Source organism: Balaenoptera musculus, chromosome 5 (assembly GCF_009873245.2).
Source record: "Balaenoptera musculus isolate JJ_BM4_2016_0621 chromosome 5, mBalMus1.pri.v3, whole genome shotgun sequence".
Taxonomy (NCBI): domain Eukaryota; kingdom Metazoa; phylum Chordata; class Mammalia; order Artiodactyla; family Balaenopteridae; genus Balaenoptera; species Balaenoptera musculus.
In genome coordinates, this window is record NC_045789.1 from 87,752,894 (window position 1) to 87,775,968 (window position 23,075).

The 23,075-nt window shown below is 41.8% G+C and overlaps 1 protein-coding gene and 1 pseudogene across 1 annotated transcript in view; both read right to left on the minus strand.

Annotated features, from left to right (window-relative positions):
• Positions 1 to 18,023, minus strand: part of RBPJ (recombination signal binding protein for immunoglobulin kappa J region) — a 117,507-nt gene extending 99,484 nt beyond the window's left edge. Inside the window, 1 exon segment of the mRNA XM_036852574.1 lies at positions 17,886 to 18,023. Coding sequence (XP_036708469.1) covers positions 17,886 to 17,905 — 20 coding nt within the window. The 5' untranslated portion in view covers positions 17,906 to 18,023.
• LOC118895470 lies at positions 1,161 to 2,055 on the minus strand (annotated as a pseudogene).
• Positions 18,024 to 23,075: the final 5,052 nt, after the last annotated feature.

Sequence of the window (23,075 nt, forward strand, 5' to 3'; positions counted from 1 at the left end):
TACCCTGTCTTTTCAAAAGGTAACCTGTCCTCACAAATTTTGTCACTAGATTCCTTTCATATATTTAAAAATGACTTCAAAAATACAGATAATTCTTGCTGCAGAATAAATATAGCTTACAAATGCAAAGTTTTTAGAATCCTAATAGTTGACTCGTGTTTTTGAAATTTTAGGAGCATAAGTATACATGTGGATCCCCAATATGGGTTTGTTTTAAAATGTCCAACAGGGGAATTCCCTGGTGGTCCAGTGGTTAGGACCCTGCACTTTCACTGTCAAGGGCACGGGTTCAATCCCTGGTCAGGGAACTAAGATCCCGCAAGCCACACAGCGCCGCAGGGCCGAAAACAAAACAAAACAAAATGTCCAACAGAAAAAGGAAAACAGACACATTAAAAGGGAGAAGATAATTCTATTAATAGCAAATAAAAGCTCACATTAGAGCAGAAAAAAATATGTGATTTTGTCATTTCAAGTAACTGTATCACTGTATTCTCTGAAAATCTTCCTTGTACACCACAGAAACCTATCCTTAATCCTAACAAAAACCTACCAATGCCTCAAAGCACTGGATGGGCTAGTCATCTGACCAAGCAGAAATGAAAACAGCACAAATATCAGAGCTAATGAAAGTCAAAAAGTGTAAGAGGTAGCTAAGGAATCCCTGAGAGGACAGCTGAGGCATCAGCATCCATTACTAGGTGATTCCTCTCACAGGAACAGACTATCTTCCCCCAGGAACGTGGGAATTATATATACTCTCAACTTTGGTAAAATCTCAAGTTCACTAAGTCATTTTAATATCTACATCATATTCTATTGTCAGGTGTCATCTTTCAAAAGTACACCAAGTTGGTGTGATTAGGAAATCATCCAACATAAACAGGAACCTCAGTAGCACTGTTAGGGACCAGTGCTGGAAAAGCCATCTGTTTATGGAAATAATACTTCCATTTCCCTAGTGATTATAGCTACCAGTGACAACTGTAAGATCCCAAGAGAAAAAAAGAAAATTTAACTGCCTCAAAACTTTAATTATTCATATAAACTAGCCAAGAAACTAAAGTTAAATGTTACACAAAGGGCTCTCTAACCCCCTAATATTTTTTGGCTAATTATTCCTTCAGTAGCCCACATCTGCTCTGCTAAAATCTGATTATGAATCAGAAGCAACTCACTGGGAATGCTTTTTTTTTTAACTTAAAGGAATAAAACACTTTATTTTAAAAATTTGAATATGCTTCAAATGAAAGCTGCCCCTTTATTAAACACCCACAAGTTCCAAGCTTTGTACAAAACATTAGAACACTTGTTCATACTCTTTTAGAGCAAAATTGCCTGTTTTGCCGCACTTGTTTTTTCTTGACATTGACATTTTAGCTCCAGTCATAAAATGACCAGTTCTTTAAGATTTGATCAAGAAACAAGTTTCTGATCATAGAAGTAGATCATGAGGTTAATGCAGAAGTCAACTGGCGAAGTTTCTGTCAACTGTTACACTTCATGTCCTCTTCCACCTCTGAAACCACCACCTCTAGCACCTCTGCCACCTCCTCTTCCTCCTCCTCCTCGACCTCCCCGGCCACCGCCTCTTGGAGATCCCTTCTCACCTGAGGTTGAGGTAGAAACCTCTGCAACGGCAGCGGCTTACATGGATCTATATAAAACTTCTGTAGTTTTTTAAAGGAAGATGCCTTCATGTTCTCTGACAATTTAACTGAAAATAAAAATCTCTAAGCTGTCCAAGTATTTCATCCACTTTTCCAATTTGTTCTTTGTTTTCTAAATAAACTGGAGCACTGAAATAAGGCACCTTATTCTCATCTGTGGAACATTTACAAACTATGTCATCTTCACAGGGGTGCAGGAACTCTCCTAATAAAACTACTTGCTCTGGAGGTCCTTGGTCCTGGCCTTTGTTAAAACCTCCGCGGCCGCCCCTCGTCCAAATACTCCTCTGCCGCCGCCGCCTCTGAAATTACCGCCGCCTCCACCTCGGAAGTGGTGGCTGCCGCCGCCGCCGCTGCCTCCGCGACCTCCGCCTCGAAAAGACATGCTCTGCTCCCACCGGAGCCACGTGCATCTCAGGCCCTGGGAATGCTTTTATATCTAAAAGTAACTGTGGATAATAACCACAATTCACAAAAACTGTTATTTTTAATGTGCATAAAATGCTGTCCCACACAATAAAAGAACAGAAGTTACTGTCAAGGTTTAAACTCTACTAACTACGAGGGAAAATGAGGCAATTTAACAACAAAAAAGTTCACTTTAACAGTATATTCAACCTCTACTTTTAGAATATATTCAATACTAAGCAATTTGGGCTTCCCTGGTGGCACAGTGGTTAAGAATCCGCCTGCCAATGCAGGGGATATGGGTTCAAACCCTGGTCCGGGAGGATCCCACATGCCACGGAGCAACTAAGCCCGTGCGCCACAACTACTGAGCCCGCATGCCTAGAGCCAGCGCCCGTGCTCCGCAACAAGAGAAGAAGCCACTGCAATGAGAAGCCTGGGCACCGCAACGAAGAGGAGCCCCTGCTCGCTGCAACTAGAGAAAGCCTGCAAGCGGCAAGGAAGACACAATGCATCCAAAAATAAATAAATTTATAAAAATAAATAAATACATAAATAGTTTAGAGATTTGCAAATATATACTCTAATAACTTCCTAAATACTGACTATAATCTCACATATACAGTTATGGGGGTTTTTGGTTTTTGTTTTTTTTGGTCAGGGAGCCTCATTTGTTTCAACTATCGCTCTACCACCCTTCCCTTTTTTTTTCTTTTTTTGAAATAAATACTTTCTAGAATTCTTTTCATTGGAGAAATTTATCTTCTAGATATTTTGACAGAAAATACCAAGGCTCAGCTTATTTCTTGTAACTCAGCTCCAGGTGTGAGCTTTAGTAACTCAGAGTAAAACTACTTTTAATAATTTATAGTTAACTATTTGGATCTGCTCAATAACGTATTAAAACCATATACTTTTGAAATGAAAACAGGTATACACATTGTGCCTAAAACTATATGTATGAGCTAATCATACCAAATGGAAAATATTTAGTTCCAAACAATCCAACATTTAAACAGCAGACACAGGTAAAGCATCATCCATAAGTGCTATTATACACAGTAATTGCTGAGGGCAAAAATATTTAATGACATAAACCATGTCCATAAAACAACTAAAATTACAATTTACCTTTACACATATCCAAGTAATACACTTAAAGATCATCAAAAAGTCAAGCAAAACATTCCAAATTCCTTCAAAGTCATAAGAAATAAAGAGCAGTAGCAGAAATGACTGCTCCAAAGATTCCCAGGATAGAAACACTCTCTCAATTTGTACTATCCTAACTCACTCCCCTCAAAACACATTCACCCTTAGGGAACAAACACAGAACTCATTGCAACTGTGGCTACAATTTGTAAGCAGCCTTTCATTGCTCCATAAAGGCTCATCATTGTAGAAGTTCATCAGTTTTTAAGCCACATCCACAGCTGCTGTCTTAGAAAAACAACAAAATTTGACAGCAGAAACTTTAAAATAAAACAGACTTACATAAAACAAAATTAAAAGTACTCCAGTATAATAAAAAGAATGAATGTATCTAGAGTACCAAAAACATGAGACTCTTGAGTCATTTTTAATAGTGATACCTTTCATTTACATGGTGTGAGAATTACTCTCTAGGCTCTCTGGCACATATAGTATCATTTCTAACTTAAAGCCTAGATCAAAGATATCATTTACGCAGAAAATAAGCAAAGCAGGGATATTACCAAATTAGTGGTGAAGAGAATCTATTTCATGACCACCAGCCTGTGTTCTTTCCACAACCTTCCTTCCAAAATCATATTCTAAAATTCAGAGGCAAAAATCCCACATAAAACTGTTCTAAAAAAATATCTATTAAAAAAAGTCTATTAAAAAAAAATCCTGCATAAACCAATTCGCTATTCAACTTTACCCTCCTGCCTCAGATCTATTCTCTGCCTGGAATGAGGGAAGGGGCTCCTCTGGTTAGTGAGCACAGGCAATCATGTGTTGATGGATGACTAAGTGTTAACTACATATGGGGAAGCATTATCACATATGAGACTGCACAATCACTAGAAGACGTTCATGGCAATGGAATTGGAATCCAGAGACATGAGTTCGAATTTCAACTCTCCCACCAACCAACAGGTGAGCTTGCTTATTAAGTTTCTGTAAAACAGAGGAACACTATCTTCCTCACTAGAGGATGGCAAGGGCTAAATGCAACAACAGACCTCAAGGCTACTGAACACCATATTCAGGTAATAGATTATATTTAAAACACATTAGATGAATCTGTATTAATACCAGGGGGCTTATAAAATTTTATAAGTATAACACATAGTAGTAAAAGTAGGACTTCAAATCAAGGAGAAAACAACAGACCATTCAAAAAGTGATGCTGTTAGAACACTTTGCTCATTCATTCAACAAATACATACTGAGTACCCACTACATGCCAAACACTATATTCTAGTGGGGAAGAGAAATAAATAAAAGGCAAATAACATATATTGTTAGAAGCTGACACATGCCAGTGAGAAAAATAAAACAGGGAAGAAGTACATAATGTGGGATAAAAAGTAGGATAAATGTAGTAAAATCAGAAAGCACTAGAAAGGAGACCAAGAAAAAGGTGCCAGTGAGGTGGGAAACTAGAAGTGTGGTATCCTAGAAGGCAAAAAAATGTTTGAACAAGACACCAAATGCCACTGATCAAGTCAAATAACATTTGAAAAAAAAAAAAACTACTACATTCACCTGTGTGGAGGGAATTGGTAACCGTGAGAAAAGCAGTTTTGCTGAAGTGGTCCAGACAAAAAGCCTGTTTGGAAAAGGTTTAGGGGGAATGGAGTAAGAGTAACTGGAGATAGAACGAACTCTTCATACGAAGTTTGTTGCAAAGAGGAATAGAGAAATAGGAACTAGAGGGGAGTGCAGAATCCAGAGAAGAAATAACAGCATGTTTGTATATTGTCAAGAATGCTTCACTAGGTCTTCCCTGGTGGGAATCCGCCTGCCAATGCAGGGGACACAGGTTCGAGTCCTGGTCCAGGAAGATCCCACATGCCTCCAAGCAACTAAGCCCGTGCGCCACAACTACTGAGCCTGCGCTCTAGAGCCCACGAGCCACAACTACTGAAGCCCGTGCACCTAGAGCCCATGCTCTACAACAAGAGAAGCCACCGCAACGAGAAGCCCGCGCACCACAACAAAGAGTAGCCCCCACTTGCCGCAACTAGAGAAAGTCTGCGCACAGCAGTGAAGACCCAACGCAGCCAAAAATAAAAATCATAAATCAATAAATTTATATATATAAAAAAAAGAATGCTTCATTAGAAAGGTAAAAATTGAGACCAGAGGAAAGGTTAGTGGGCTAACCAATGTCCTAGAATAGCTGAGAAGGGAAGGGATCTAGGGCACAAGTAGAGAGTTTGCCCTAAAGTTTGGAAGTATACTCGCCCCACTGTAAGCAGTGCATTATCTCTGGGGGTTGAGATTTAGGTGTGAAGAGGAACTATCTTATTCACTTTATACTGATTTCAGTTTACAAGTAACATGTATTTGTCTAAATTACTTTTTAAAAAACTCAAGACAGGATTTTAGGATGGTGGTGGCAGCAGCATAGTTTTTCAATCTCTCCACATAAAAGAGCACCTAGACAACAAAATCAAAATCTATGGACACCATTTACAACAAAATTAGGTTGCCAAGTAACCCCAAACCTCTAAATACTAACAACTGTACACTAGCAAACCACCAACAGCCATAGACTAAAGAAGGAACTGACAAGGCTATGACAGTGGTCCAACCAAGAGATGAAGCTGACCTGGAGAATAAAGCAATGGCAGTGAGCAAGGAGAGGAGAGCCCAGAATATGAGACAAGTAATCTGGAAGCAGAAAGGGAATGATTTGGTCATCAACAAAATAAGAAAATACAAGAGTAGGAGGAAATGAGGAAAATACGGAAGTTCATTTTTACCTGCTGGATGAACAATGGCATTAATAACAGATATCAAGCCTATTTTATAAGATGGTATAACAGGTCTAGTTGGTGGAAAAAACATGTTGTTTTGGAAAAAACAAGTTTGGTGGGCCTACAGAACAACCAGTAGTAGTTTTAGAAATATGGTTCTAAACATCTGAGGTGATGATACACATATCAAGTCAAAGAATAGATAAGACAAAGAGAGAAAGACAAAGATTGCAGACCACAATATTTAAGACTAGAGGAGGAATAGGTAGAAAAGATGGAATGTCCAAGAGATAAAGATAGTGTCTTATTAGTCATGAATAAAGACACCATGGTCAACTCATGAATAAAGACACCATGGTCAACAAAAACAAAGGAGGCTGGAAAATTAAACAAGATTTTGGGATCCAGTTGAAGGGTTATTTATTGATGGCCTGGGATGAAAAACCAGATTTTAACATTTAACAGAAAAGGTAAGTGGTAAAGAAGAGATCTGGCCCTGGCTTGAATGAGAAATAAGAAAGGAAATGACCAGTAAGCAATTCTTACAGAACAGCCTAGTCTGGCAGCCCCTTGCATACATACATTTGATCCTCACAAGAATTCTGAGATATGCTCCCCACTCTACAAATGGAGAAACTTAAGTTACAACACAATTAGGTAACTTGTCCAAAGCCAAACAATGTGTATACAAAATAATTAAACCACCTGAAAATTGGTCTTTAGGCAGAAAAGGAATAAGACGATAGATAACATAGATAAAAACTAAAAACACAAATAGAAGAGGATTAACTGATTTAACATCATCCCAGTAGTACCTGACAAGATTATTTTTTAAATGATACAAAATTTTACTTAAAGATAAACGATGCTACTTCAGAGAACCTTCTGAGTTCAAACACTAGTCAAGAATATATATTTATTTTTAAAGTAATGTAATAGAGAAGAATATAATAATCTCCTTTTCCTTAAAGCCTTGTGTTAGGCTTACCTATGTCTGGGACTGTCTTGCCACCTAGTAGAGAGCTTGGAAGCTTTCAACTGATTAACATTTAGGTGGAGAGATAAACAAAAGCTCTCTGAGTACATGGTAGTGCAATGACAAAGGCAGAAGGGAAGCTGCGTGAACTTGGGATAAATCACTAAATCCCTGACCCTCGGACATCTATAAAATGGAGATACTATCTCCCTTCACAATGTAGTTGAGGACTCAGTAGTCAAGAAAATGTCAGTTCCCTAATCCCCTTAAATATTCTGTTTGCTAAACTACTGACATCTTTAATATATCAATAAAATAGAATGTTAGCATTTCCATTTAAAACAAAAAAAGTTGAAGAATATGCTCCCAAATTGATAACAGTAGTTAATTTCCTGGTGGAAGACTACAGTGGCTCACTTTACATGACATATTTAAATAACTTTTGAGTTTCTTTTAACAAACATTATTTTTCCAACAAGAAAAATAATCAAGATGAGTGTTTACAGATGACATTAACTAGCCCTTAAGGAAAACTTCCACTCAAGATAGTCACTTCCCTGAAATGATTTTATAAACAAGATAAAATACAATGAAAAAATAAATCAACTGCACACCTAAGCTACCATGTGAATTTAAACTGTAATGTAATTTAAACGATATTTAATGTACCAACTGACAACTTGCAGGACTTACAGCTAAGAAACTAGGATTAAATGAATAACATGCCACTAAATTCTGTATTAAAACGTACCCATCACACTATAGCATAGGAGAAGGCCAGGATGAAAAATACTTGTTTACCAATAATTATGAAATCATCTTTGAAAGCTATGGCTCTCCAGGTTTGTTTTTTTAACATTACAACAGTGAAGCAACAACCCCCACTAGTTCAGTACAATCCATTTAATCAAATAATGACACTCATTACTGTAAGCTGTAAATAAAGTACCAAACCAAGACTATCACTACTATCTTTGGAATGCTGAAATGGATTTAATTCACTTCCTTGACATTTGGATAAGCACAGATGACAGACACAACAGATTTAATGAATTCCATAATCAAGAGTGTCATACTGTTTTGACATAAATACACTAAAAAATATCACTGTATGAAAATCACCAGGTTCATAAACAAGCCCATCTTTCAGTATATGATTTCAAGTTGTGGCCTCCTTCCCTGTATGACAGTCTTCTTTTTTCTCAATCTCCCCTCCTGTCCATTTTCTCTTCCAGAAGCTTTGGAAATAGCCAGCTGCAATTTAGTGCAGGTGGCAAAACTAAGAAGCTAAAGAGACAAGAAGCAGAGAGTGGAGTGAACCAGGGGTAAGTGAACCCAGGCAGTTCTTGCATAGGGGCAACTAAAGCAGGCTGGGTGAGGAGGTGTGCAGTGAGGACAAGTGTGTGGCCACCCTGGTCAGTCACAAGTACAGTACAAGATAAAGAACGCAAGCAGCATCAAGAACAGGAAAACAGCAAAGGAAGAAAGAACAGGCAGGCTCAGAGCTGACCGCTTATTAAGCAACACTGGCAGCAGCACTCCCGGGCTTGGGGCTGAGAAATTTGTATTCTTGGTCTAAGCCCACAAAAATAGGGGGAAGAAAGTATTTTAAAAAACGAAGTGCATGTAACATTAAAAGGCAGCTGAGTGGTATAAATACAAAAGAGTGAAAGCCCAGCATAAATCTCTCCCCTTAAAAAACAAACCAGAACAAGTCTCAGCTCAGGCACTGAACATGTCTCAGCCACTAGCTAATTGTAAATTATTTACTCTGTCTCTGCCTATGTTTAAATGAGTGGTTACTTTAGAACATATGATTAACAAGGTCTTTTCCAGGTCTGAAGTTTCCTGAATCTAACGGATTTAACAATCTATAACATCTGTCACACAGGATGTAGTTACTTTCTATGGTATGTTTGTTACTCCACAACAGAGAGAGCACAATACACCAGAATATAAATAAGAGAATACAGAATTGTGTCCAGTATCCCTACAGACCACACTTCATCATCATCTCTCATTAAATCCAGGAACAAACAAATTCCCAATCTTCTCCTTTAAAGCAATTCACAAAGTCTTAAGAAAAAACAAGGCCTAAAATCTAAGCACCTGGCTTCACTTTAAATACACTCAGAGATGGGTAATTTAGTCATTGTGAATTTTAACTGAGCTTCACTTCAGTTCCTTTTTACAGGACATATTCTAATGCCATTACACTTTTCTGTTTTTCAACACTCTGAGGTTTCTATTTGCTATATGTTTCATATCCCACTTCAAAAAGTATAGTCCAGAACTGGCAGAAAGCTAAACAATAATCCAGGGTGTCAGTTTATCAGTGGGCTCTACATACAAAAACCAATCTATGCTGAATTTCAGCTTTATCACTTAGACTAAGTGCCACCTAGTGGCAAGTATTGTATTTTATTAAATCCATTCAAGTCATGTTCATCCAGCAAGTACAATCTGGCCAATAGCAGTTGCTCCACAATTATGCAACAAAAGTAAAATATTGGCCTAGTCTTTACGAAGCTCGCTGATAGATTAGATAAATGGATATAGACAGAAGAAAAAAAAAGATAATACAGGTATATTTACACAATTGCAGAAAAATGTTAAACGTTATAGCAGAAGCATGCAAAAATATTCAGTATTTATTTAAAAGCTAAAAGAAACAAACAGTTATGTAGGCTCTCTTATACCTGTTCACCTCACTCACTTTCCCACCTGTAAATACGTCATCACCCAGGTTTCAATCGTTCAGTTTCCCCCCACCCCGTCCCACCTTCTCTTCCATTCTTCTCCCCACCCCCATCTAATATCCTTTAAATTCTATTCCAGAAAGGAAGAGGAGAACCTATTTTTTGAGCACTTACTACTCCCAGAACTGAGTTAGGCATTTTATATCCTGTATCTCATTTAATCCTCATATCGATACCATGAAGTATTATTTTCTCCCACTTTTTAGACAAGGGCAAGACTTAGATTAAGTGACATGCTCACAGCCACAGATTTTATCTACTGCATCGATTCCAAAGCTCCCTATACCACCCACCCTGCCCCCAAAAGTGCTTTGTTCCTTCCACTCCTAGGCTTTCCAAGATCAGACTTTGCTCATATATATTTCTCTTATGTTCTCCATCAACTCCAATCTATTTTACACTACAACTGACCCTCGAGCAGCACTGGTCCACTTACATGAAGATTTTTTTCAGTAATGAATACTAAATACCACGCGACTCGGGCTCGTTGAATCTGAGGATGGGGAACCATGGGTACAGAGGAACCTCAGGTACCTGAAGGTCCTACTACAAGCTATTCGCCCCAACCCACCCCCCCAACCTGTGTTATTCAAGTGTCAACTGTATCTACACCCAGCCTCACCTCTTCAAAACTCGGTCAGTGCCCCCCCATCCCTGTTTGATATTCAAATCCTTGGTTTAGCACTCAAGGTCCTCTAAGAGGCCCCAACCACTTTTCTAGCTTTATTTTCTACCACTCCCTATGATCTCTCCTCTCAAATTAAAAGATAATCATTTGCACCCATGTTCCCACCAACATTATACATCTGTTATACACATATAATCTCCCTTATTATCTGTGTACTTTCCACTAAATCATGAGCTTCACTGGACCATTTTTTAGCCATCTTTAAAAGGTTTTTATACAGCGGTCTTATACCTATTAAGTGTTCAATAACTTTAATAAATACATTATTAAAACAATTATAAAGAACCACTAAAGCATGGTTATACTCTTCATTTCCCTTAACCATTCCTTCATGTCTGGGGATCTCAATGTTTCCACCTCTTCCACTTGGTGTATGGATCAGGAGCTCTGTACAGAACTACATAATTTTTTCCATGAAAAAGTCCCTCATACTCAAACCAAAAGTTAAATGATTTGAAAAAGTATGCTGGAAACAATGGAGATAATAAAAAGTTCAGTGGTTGCAGAATGGGATAAGGGAGGAGAGAGCAATGGACAGGCAGAGCACAGAGGACTTTCTAGGGCAATGAAACTACTCTGTTTGATACTACAATGGCACATACATTTGTAGATACGTTATACATTTGTCCAAACCCACAGAATGTACACCAAGAGTGAACCCTAACGTGAACTATGGACTTGGGGAGATAATAATGCGTCAGTTAAGTTCATCAGTTATAACAAATGTACCACTCTGTTGGGGGATGGTGGTAATACAGGAGGCTATTTGTGGGGGGGGGCAAGGAGTACACAGGAAATATCTGTACCTTCCCCTCAATTTAGCTGTGAAACTAAAACTGCTCTAAAAAATAAGTTCCAATTAAAAAAAAAAAAAGGAATTCCCTGGCGGTCCAGTTGCTAGGACTCGGCGCTTTCACTGCTGGGGCCCGGGTTTGATCCCTGGCCGAGGAACTAAGATCCTTCAAGCCGTGTGGCACGGCCAAAAAAAAAGTATTCTGGATAAAAAAGCAAGATCTTAGTGGATCTGCAGTTTTCCAAAAACGGAATACCACTGTTCCAGAAGAAGTTGTTTAAAGAAAAAATATGTAACACTGATTCTCTATTTTATAAGGCAACTGATACTGCAGTTATATAACACAATCTTTACAACACTAGTAAAAAATAACAGGGTTTCATAAAGCGATAAACACTTTCCCTAGTTATATAAACTTTTTATGAGAAACTATTCTTACTCATTTACAACTCTATCATCTAATTAACAAACGCACAAAAAACATTAGTTCTAAGACCAAATTAAAAATATGGAATATAGATGGGACTTCCCTGGTGGTCCAATGGATAGGACTCTGCGCTCCCAATGCAGGGGGCCAGGGTTCGATCCCCGGTCAGGGAACTAGATCCTGCATGCATGCCGCAACTAAGAGTCCACACGCCACAACTACAGATCCAGCCTGCCGCAACTAAGACCTGGCACAGCCACAATTCATTAATTAAAATACTGAATATAGAAAAGAAAGCACAGGAGGGGAATTAAAAAGGGTCAACTTGATTTTCTAGTGTACTCCATCTCACATCCAATCAGCACAGCATTTTCATTGCAAGGCTTTTGCAACTTAGGATACCCAAGATGCAGCGGTTTCTTTTTGTTTTTGTAAATTTAAATAATTTAAATATTCCCAAAACTGCCATGAACTTACCAATGTGACTGAAAAGCTGTCATGCTTATCACTCTTCATTGTCTCAACACAACAAACCTACACAAATATTTATACAGATAAGTAATTACTACCAATTATACAAACCAAGCCAGAGTGACTCCAATGCTTGCTTTTTCCCCAGTAGTAAGTTGTGTTCAGGAAATGCATTACCCTTTTCACACCATTAGGATATCATTTCACTCCCTGAAGCAGAATCAGGCCTGATGAGACATAAGTGACATCATGATGTTGTACCAGGCCTAACAGGCATCCAGAACTATGGGCAAGGTGTCCTGAGAGATGGTAGCAGCTGGGCATTCAACATTCCTACATCATTATGGCTGTCCAAGCAGAGAAGAGAGCAGCAAGAAGCAGACCCCAAAAAGTTGGGGGTGACTCAATGACAACATGTGTGGTCAAGCAGTAATGTATCAAATATGTCTGCTCAAAATGCCAAGGCATATATTCAAAGGGCTGCAGTCCTCTGCACTAAATACACTGCTGCCTTCCTAAGACATGATCCACAAACCACAGGTTGCAATATAAGAAAGCTCATCTTGAATCCTGCCGGTGAAAGGTTACCAAAAGAAACTGATCATTAAAATTAAAGTATTTGTATACAGTGCTTTACAAATCACTTACACATCCATTGTTTTATTTGACACATATTTTACCTTATTTGATAGTCACAATGTGTCCAGCAGATAAACACAACAAAATTATCATTCCTTATTTTATACAGGTAGAACCTGAAGCTTAAAGAAATTATAAGTAATCTGTCCACAAAACCTGAGCCTTCCTGAAGATTATAAACTTATTTGGTTCAATCGTGTGGATCCCCCAAAAAAGCAGCCTACAGTGTCTTAAGGTTTAATGCATGTCCCTATGCATCTAAGAAGTACTTAAAACACTTAAAAATAATGAAACCTTCTGAAAAACACTGAATAGTCAACCATACAAAAAATATATATATATGATATTTAAGCTTGTCAGTTTGTACAAACAATACACTATTTTCTAAAAATCCAAAGGAACTTTTGCCTAAGAATTTTACTACAATGTTGTCAGGGGCTATAAGACTGTCTTTGACTGAAAATATCAATTTCTTTGGGTAATTCAGCAATTAAATACCCTATAGAATCAATATATTCCCTGTACACATCAAATTCTGCTTACACAAACCATGTTGCATCATGGTTTCAAAGTTCTCTGAGTCCTTTGTTCAAAAAACTTTTTACTGAGTCCCCATCATGTTCTAGACACTCTTCTAAGAATATATATATATTTTTTTAACATTATCTGTCATCAAGTAACCAACAGCCTTTGGGTATGACAGACAATTACAATTCAGTATGACACTTCCAAGTGAATTATACCTGGTCCTTTAAGAACACACGGGAGGGGTACTGAACCCAGCCTGGTGGATCAGGGTAGAATATCCTCAGACCAAAATCTTGAATAATAACCTACCTAACACCAGCACTTTTCAAGCACAGGGATACATTAAACTGCGGAGCCCATACAAGGAACTCCAAGTTCTTGAATATGGCTGGAGAACTGAATATGAAGGGAGAGAAAGGCAAAACAGTTCAGCTGGAGAAAAGGTAAATGAAATAGTTATAGAGGATCCTATATGCCGTGCTAGCTAACATTTTTTGAGCACCTGCTATATGCCAGGCATCCTAAAATGTGTTCTTGCATTTAATCCTCACAGAGAACCACTGAGCTAAGAATAATTACCTTGCAACTGATGGAGGAGGCAAGGAGAGGTTAGATCGTTTGTCAGTCTTATAGAGGTTTTAAGTGGCAGAGACAGAACTGGAATCCAGCTCAGATTAAATCCTAAAAGTGAGCTCATAAACTCTCCACTCCGCTGCCTCTCTTAATGAAGGCTGCTAGGGGGAGCCATTGAAAGGTTTTTAAAATAAGGAGTGAAGTGATCAGATTTGCTCTTTAGAAAGACTATGTGGAAGCTGGATAAAGGGGGTGAGTCTAGAAGCAGAAAGAGGAAGCTGCCAATGTCTGTAGTAATCCAGGTGAGAAACGATGAGAGCATGAACTGCGGCAGTGAGGATGAAGGAGACAGATTCAAGAGTTTTTCAGGAGGGAAAATTATCAGTTCTTAGTGATTAAACATAAAGAGTTAGTGTGAGAGAGAAAACCTGGCTTGGGGAACTATTGGGACATGACATAATCTACCAGGAATAGAGAAACAACTGGTTTTGTTTTTTCAATAAATATCTACAGAGTGTCTCCCAAATGCAAAACACTTTTCTAGGCCAAAGGTCAAGTCTGAAATTATGGTCTTGGTTCTTAGAAAATATTGAGAGTAAATAACAAAGCATTAAAAAATATAAGGCATATTGAAAATTAGTCACTACTATTAACAGACTTGGCCTAGAGTCTAGTGAAAACATTTTGTGCTACCATTTAAAACAAAATAGTACCACATGCAGAAAACAAATCAACAGAGGAAAGGCATCCCACAATTTTAAAATGTGTTATTACATTTGAGTTTGACAGATCTTCACTCTCTTACACAACACAAACACACACACACCGCCCTGTAATGTGTTTTACTTATCCCTCTCCCTCTTAAAAACAGTATCAATTTTATTACCCTAACTATAATACGTATTTGGGGATTTTTCATCCCACTATCACCACTGTGATATGCCAAGAACTTAGTTCATAACCTCCTACTTAATTTCCTATAAAATATGACCTACTTCACATTGGCTTAATTCAGTAACAATTCCTAGATTTTTTAACCACACCTTTCATCCAAGGATGCTCTCTGCAAATCCTAAGGCACAGCAATCCTGTGCAGATGTGGCAAGTTACTACAATTCCCATTTTACTACATAGTTAGGAAATTGGCCCAGGGGAAGTAGAGTAACTTGGAAATAATCACAAAGCCAGATGCCAAAAATAACAACTTTTAGCCAATCCATGAGAAAATACTGCCCCTAGTTGAAATAACATGAAATTTAGTATTAAGGAAACAAAATGTGAAATAATGTTTTAAAGCCAAGTCTTGGGTTTTTTAAATATATTTTTAAAAATGACCGAATACTAGAATTAAGATTTGTAAGAACTTTCAAACACACCATTTTTTTCCCTAATACTTTATCCATCCAGAGCGCCAAAGATTATTTAATGAATTACATCTGGCAAGAGTAGCTTCCCTCCCACCCCCAAAACGTTTTTTATCTTAGCCACTTAAAACACTGATAGAAATCTGTGGGTATAGAACAACAGGTAAGTTTTAAACAAACCTACTTAAGAAGCATATATTAGAATAGGAGTGAAAATACCCCAAGTGAGCCTCTTATATTTTTTCCTGAAAATGAAAGTTTCCCAATTACAACTAATGCTGTATGTTTCTAAATATGCTGCTATTTAATATAATTTAATAAAGGTAGTTTTATTTGGTCACGAAGTAAAGGTCTTACATGATTTAGAAACAGAAAAACACAACTTGATTTTTAAAAGTTGCTTTTATGAGGTTTGTGTGATCATTCTTATCTGCACTCGTCAGAGCAAAATACCTTCCATTATTACAAGGTATTTGCTTACAGTCAGAAACAACAGTGTGTGCTCAAGATTTCACCTTCAAAAAGAATGATTATGTCCTAGGTACAAGTAAGGAAGACAAATGATTATCGGTGGAATCCACTCATGGAACCCAGACTGCAAATTTTCACAGAAGCCTCACATATCAATCATGAAAGATGATTTTCCATTAATTAAAATTCAAACTAATTCATACTAATTCTAATCACAGCCTTAAAAAAAAAATGCTTTCCTCTCCACCAACATTCCTCACACTTGTATATCCTCTACTAGTAGCACTTCATGTGGTTTACAAATGAAATGACACTCCAAGTGATTTTACGGATAACATATCTTCTAAAAGTAGTGATCAGTCAGTTGGGGCGGGGGGGACCTCCTGAACAGTCTACTCAGCCTAGTAATACTGGTAAATCTAATACCTCTTATTCCAGCACCAGAATATCCAGGCCATTTAAACACACCATACCACCCTCCCCCAACTCCCACACCAAACTCCAAGCTTTTAACATTTCCATAACAATAAGCACTCTGAACAAATTAAAGCTCCTTTAACACTAGAAGTGCCTTTACCTTAAAGACTATTACTTAAATGTCTTTTAATTGCATTTGATTAATGCATTCCACAAAGATTCCAGAAGCAGTATTCATCAACCCAAACTGCACTCTTAAGCGCTTTCCTCATTTCAACTTCGAAGATGGAGCAGAAGAGCTGTCATAAATCTACAGAGCAAAAGCACATAACTGTAAACTATCTAAAAATTAAGAAAAAGTAAAATATTCATATCAAATTTCCAAGCAGGATGCCCTCCCTTTTTCCTTGCGAAGCAGCAGTTACTGGTAAACTAACTGAACTCTTGAAAATGCTGAAATTCTCCATCCCAAACCAACATTCACAAGTTTTTTAACACCAGATACGCAACTGCTATGCACGTACCAAATGAATATCCAACGTAACAACTGAAACTATTCTCGCACACCAACAGAAAAAAAGCACCTTTCGTCTCTACAACACCCTCAGGTAACCCAGACGCAAAGCTACGACAGCTGCCCTTGGCCTAGGCCATCAGAAACCAAGGGGCGGGAGGGCGGGTACTGGGGGGGGCGGGGGAATAACCAAGAGACCTTTTTCCAGGGCTACTGTTGCCAAGCAAAACAACCAGGGGCCCAAAGAGACCGCGAAGAAAACTGGAGACACTGTAATCCCGAGAGAAAGGGGTGGTGGGGAGGTGTGCACGCAATCCCGAGAGAAAAGGGTGCGGAGAGGAGGAGCGCTGAGGAGGAAACCAAGTATCCCCGCGCATCTTTCAGACGCACAAAAACAACAACAAACCCTAGGGTCTGTCTGTACTTCGGAGCACCAGATGGAGTCCCGGGGCTGAGACAGTTCAGCCGACAAACACCGTGGGTAGTGGATAAATCAACCGATGGTGGGAGGTGAAGGGGGTACCAAGCGAATAAACCACTGGACGGGGGAGACAAAGCCTCCGGGGGTGATCAAGGACCAAGCAGAAAGGTGAGAGGGAAACGCAAGAGAGAAATAATGGGAGAAAAATTAGAAGAAAAACAGAAATCTGGTACCTGGGCTGTGGCAGGTCACTGAGCTACCGAATAGAGAGGGGCACAACAAAGGGGCAAGGGAGGAAGGACAGATGAGGGGAGGAGATGGAGAAAGGATGCGGGGCGCGACGGGTCGGACAAAGCGCCCAAGGCGGCGAAACAAAGGGCCGGGGGTAGAGAGTCGCGGGGGGCAGCGGGGAGAGACAAAGCGCCGGGGGCCGGGGGCACCCGCCCGGGAGAAGGCGACGACGGCCTCAATGAACAAAGCTGCGCGGGGCCGGGAGGCAGGGCCCGCGAACGGCGGCGCGGAAGGCGCGCTGCGGGCACGGAGCCCGCGGGCCCCGCGCGCCGGGCCGCACTCACGCCCGCACCCGCCGGCCTCGCCGCCGTCGCCGCCCGCCCTCACGCGCCGGAGCCCGAGCCACAGCAGCGCAGAGCGGGCAGCGCACGGCCACACGCCGCCGCCGCGCTCGGCGCACGCTACACCGCCCCCGCGGCCCCCGGACGCCAAGCGTGCCGCGGCCCTCGAACCCGCCGCCCGCCGCGGGCTGCGAGACGCCCGCAACTTTCCCGGTTCCCAGCGCTCCGATTCCCCCAGACTTACCCTGTCACAACAGGCGCCATCTTCCACAAACTCTCGCCAAAACTCCAACCCTCGCGAGATTCTCCCTGACGCCTTCCCTGGTCCCTCTCCCCCGCCCCTTTCCCTTTTTCCTCACTCCTCGATTCCACCCAGCCCCCGCGCTCCCTTTCCCCTCGCAGCAGCCGCGAAGAGCCAGACGCCTCGCGCCGCCAGCGGAGTAAGGGATACAGCTCACTGCCTTCCCTGGAAACCTACCCAAGAGATGGAGCATGCGCAGGCGGCTCCTCCGCGGGCGAGCCCTCCATCTGGTCCATGGGGAGCGCTCCGGTTATCCGGGTTTTGGGACGCGCCCTGAGGGACGTACGTGGAGACTGAGGAAAACCGGAGGGGATTACAACGGGGACGGAGAATGGAGGGGTCAGGAGGCGGAGCCGAGGGGAAGAGCGGAGGGGTCCTGGGAAAATCTGCCGCGTTTCACAGGCCTAGATGAAACACCTCCTCAAATGGGTGTTTTCCAAGTGGCTTCCCGCTCACTCTAGTTCCCAGCCCTTTTCATTCATTCAAACGTTCATTGGACGCCTCCATTATGGTAATGTCAGCGTTAGGTGCTGGCGCTACAAAGATGCTTGGAGTTCGGACGAGTGACAAACCAAGAACTATCTTAGTTCATTCGACCCCCTTGCTAACAGAGAGACAGACAATATTACAACGTGGTCCGACCCTCCAGAACTCTGTAAACGGACAACTTTTGCAGTTGAGCTCTATTAGAGCCTTAGCTTTCTTCTCCTTGGGTGTGAAATGAGGTCAGGCCAAGGCCTCTGGCAAAGACACCCCTACTGTGTCCACTCTGCATACACACGCCAGAGCACCGCGAAGCTTTCTCCAGAAGTGAAAACTGCGTTGTAATTGAAAGCCACCACTCCCCCACCCCGCACTCAAGCCAAAGGTTTTGCTTGGGCAGAGAGCTGCCTGTCGTGTAAATCTCCCTAGGACCTCATCGCAGCCCCCAGACTTGTATACGGGGACACACTGACAAGGTCCTCCCGTGGGCCTGGCACAGTCGAGGACGCTGCTCGTTGGCCGAAGTGCATCTCAGACTATCTAAACCTGGAAGCCCCCGAGCAAACTTGGCCCGTCTGGGCACTTACTAGAAAGGTGCAGCACCCGAGCCCTACCTCTTCCTCCCTACCTGCAGCACCCCTTTCTTCCCCCCACCCTTGCCCTTTCAATTCCTAGAGATTCCCAGATTCAGCACTGCCTCCCGCAGGGAGCCCCAAAACCCGGAGAACTGGAATCCAGAGCCCGAAACCTGCTGAAGGCGCTGCAGGATTGGCGCGGCACGAGCGAGCGGCACTGCGCATGTGCCCAATGCGGGCAGCCCAGTCTCACGCTACACCTCCTTCCCACCGCCTTCCACTACTCGATTCAGACACAACACGGGCCGTGGGAAATTTCTTAAACCTCGCGAGAACCCTCCTACTGTTGCCTATGCTTTCGCTCCAAATCTCGCGGAGCCCAGGAGGGACAGGTGTTTGTCTACAGCAGCTCCCGGTGTTGTTCGTGCCGCGCGTGCCCGGGCGGCGGGCGCGGGCGGGGTGGGAAGGGAGCTGCTCCTGGAGGAGGCGCGGGGGCGGGCTGGGGGGAGCGCGGAGCGGAGCGAGGCTGGGGGCGGAGGGCGGCTGGGAGGGGCCCGACGTCTCGCACACACACGCTGCGTGACGCTTTGTGGAAGGAAAATGGGGGTGGTGGACAGGCAGCTTCTGAAAGAAGAAGGGGAAGCCTGGAGGTTAGAAACTCCTCCTGGTGTGGATGGTAAGAGGTCAGACTCTAGGGCAGGAGGAGCCCCAGGCCGGTCCCCGGGGAGGTTTCCCGTCGCCCTCCACGCGCCTGGTACTTTCCTAAAATGTTTTTGACGCCGCGCCCCCGGCCTCCGGGAGCTGACGGCCCCCAGTGTCGGGTTTGAGTCATGCCTCTGAGTCACCCAGTCTGGCCACCACTTTACTTGCTTTAAAACACGTTTGGATTCCCTTAGCTACTCTCTTCTAGCGAATGGTTGTTTTCTTTCTGAGGTACCCGCTCGTCTCGCGAGTTGGGTAGGGAAAAAATTCTGCTCTGTGCGCTCTTGCGTTGTAGACTTGCATAGATTCCGCCTCCCACTCAGGGACACATTTTTTAAATTTCTCCCCCGTAATCTCTTTAGCCTTTTGAAGTAATCCGTATGTATCAGTTTCTGTTTTGTTTTGTTTTTCCTTTCCCCTAATTTAACTTAAAATACTGGTTTTGCTTTCCTTCACTTTTTTATGTGTTTGTTGAAATATTCATTCCAAATTTTAGGTATTGTTTCATCAGATGCTTTAGTGACAACTGTTTTAAGTGCATTCCTTCTTTTTGGTTTATTTATTTGTCCAGTGAATTCCGGTTTGCATTCTTCAATCAGGCACATTGCAGATTGCCTTGGTGTGGTTTCTGTAACCAGCCTAGCCTGGCATTGTCTAGGAACTGGTGTCTTGATGACATCGTAGACCCACAAATGTAGAGTTGAATTGAGTTTTTTATTTTCGGAGAACAGTGAGTTCTTTAATAAGGGTTCATGTTCTGCTAGTTATGTAGTGGACAAGAAATCAAGTTTTTTAGTTGTTTTCAAGGTTAGTTGTGTGTGTGTGTGCATGCATTTGCATATCCTTTTGATTAAGTATTTCACAAAGAAAAAGAAGATGCAAGAACATTTAATGCAGTATCTCAGTGCAAGGCTGATTTGGAATAGGCTAGCACCAGGAGGAGAACGATGCCCATGGGCACACATTCCTTTGAGCCTTCATCCCAAGAAGGCATTTCAGTCATGGCCTTGTCTAGGCCATTAATCGGATCTGGAACCATGGCCATCTGAGAGCCCCAGCCACAGAGAGCCATGGTAACCACAAGTCAAATCACAACTCACCTTCACCCTAATACCTGCTCTACCTGCGTTCTTTCCCCATCCCAGTAAATAATTCCATTCTTCCACTTATTTAAGCCAAGAAACTTGGAATCATTCTCACCTCCTTTCCCCCTCACATCCAACATCCAGTCTAACAAAATCTTGCTGGGTCCACCATCAAAACTGACCCACAGTCCAAACACATCCACACCTCCATGGCAACCAGCCCAGCCTAACCCATCTCATTTCTCACCTGGTTTCCAGGAAGTCTCCTAACTCATTCTGCCTTCATCCATTATTGCCTTCCCTCAGTCGGTTCTCAGTAGAGCGTTCAGAGTAACCCTCTAGAACTCTCCAGTGGTTTTCCTATTTTCCTGTGAGGCCTGCCGCCCAAACCCCCTGACCTCCTTGATCTCACCTCTTCCCCTTGCTCACTGAGCCCTAACCAGCAGCCTTCCTTGCTGTTCCTAGGACATACCAGGCACACCCTCAACTCCTGCCTTTGCTCTTTCCCCCGGATGCCTTATAAATCCTTCCTTCACTGCTTTCAGGTCTTTGCTTAAATGTCACCTTCTCTGCAAGGCCTTCCCTGACCACCTTTCACGAAAGTAACTCCTCATACCCCCTATTCTCTCCTTCATTTTTCCCATGGCACTTATCGTAAACTAACATACCATATATCATATCTGTGTATTGTGTTTACTCTCTGCCTCCCCCCATTATAATGTAATCTTAATGAGGGCAGGGACTTCTGTCTATTTTGTTCATTGTTCACGCCTCAGCCACCAGAACAATGCCTGGTACAGGATAGATGCTCAGTAAGTATTTGTAGAATGAATGGGATGTCTTCCACTTCTAGAACAGAGTAGAAATGATTCTGAAGACTCACTAAGCCTTCTAGGGTTCAAAACAATACCGACGTTAGACCAGTAATGAATACCCCAATGCCAGCTTGCCTGGAGAGGAGAAATGAGCCTACAAAGCAAACACCTGTGTTGACTTCTTGCAAAAAATATTCTTACTCCTGGGTTAGACCAGTAGATGAGCCTATACTTACTTGAAGGGTTTCCTTTACTCTCCATCCTAGAACCTCAGGAAACAAAACACTATTGGCAGGTTATAAAGAAACAGGTATTCTCATGTGTTGCTAGTGGAGTGAAAACATGTATAATCTTTATGAAAACCATTGTGATAAAACTTATCACTACCTGTTAATCCTACAATTCCGTTTCTAGACATCTATCCTACAAATAAACTCATAGTGTGTGAAACTACCTGTACGTATATTGTAGCATTATTGATAGTAGAGAATACTGGTAACAACCTAAATGTCGATCAAGAGATGTCTTATTAAAAGAAAACCACCAGGCTTCCCTGGTGGCGCAGTGGTTAAGAATCCGCCTGCCAATGCAGGGGACACGGGTTCGAGCCCTGGTCCGGGAAGATCCCACATGCCGCGGAGTAGCTAAGCCTGTGCACCACAACTACTGAGCCTGCGCTCTAGAGCCCGTGAGCCACAACTACTGAAGCCCACGCGCCTAGAGCCTGTGCTCTGCAACAAGAGAACCCACCGCAGTGAGAAGCCCGCGCACCGCAACGAAGAGTAGCCCCCACTCACCGCAACTAGAGAAAAGCCCTCATGCAGCAATGAAGACCCAATGCAGCCAAAAATAAATAAATAAATTAAATTAAATTAAAAAAAGAAAACCACCCTGATATATTCATAGAATCGAATAGTATGCATCTGTTAATAAGCAGAGGCTGCTTTTTATGTGCTTATGTGGAAGGATCACAAAGTTTAAAAAAACAAGGTGCAAGGGACTTCCCTGGTGGTGCAGCGGATAAGACTCCACACTCCCAATGCAGGGGGCCTGGGTTCGATCCCTGGTCAGGGAACTAGATCCCACATGCATGCTGCAACTAAGAGTTCGCATGCCGCAACTAAGAGTTCACAAGCCACAACTAAGGAGCCCACGTGCTGCAACTAAGACCCGGTGCAACCAAATAAATAAATTTTTTTTTTAAAAAGTGCAAAATAGTGATAGATAAATGTATACTTATTTGCCTATATGTATCTAAAAGAGTTATGGAAGTACACACGAGAAACTGTAGCAGTGACTGGTTCACTGTAAGGGACTCAATTGTTGGAGGATGTAGGTGAAGAGGTGGCTTATCTTGGATCCTTTGAATTTTGTACCAAGCACATGTACTGCCTGTTCAAAATATAAAACATTTTAATTAAAAGGGGGGAAAGAAAGAAAAGGAATAAATGTGCAAGAAGAAAAAAATGACCA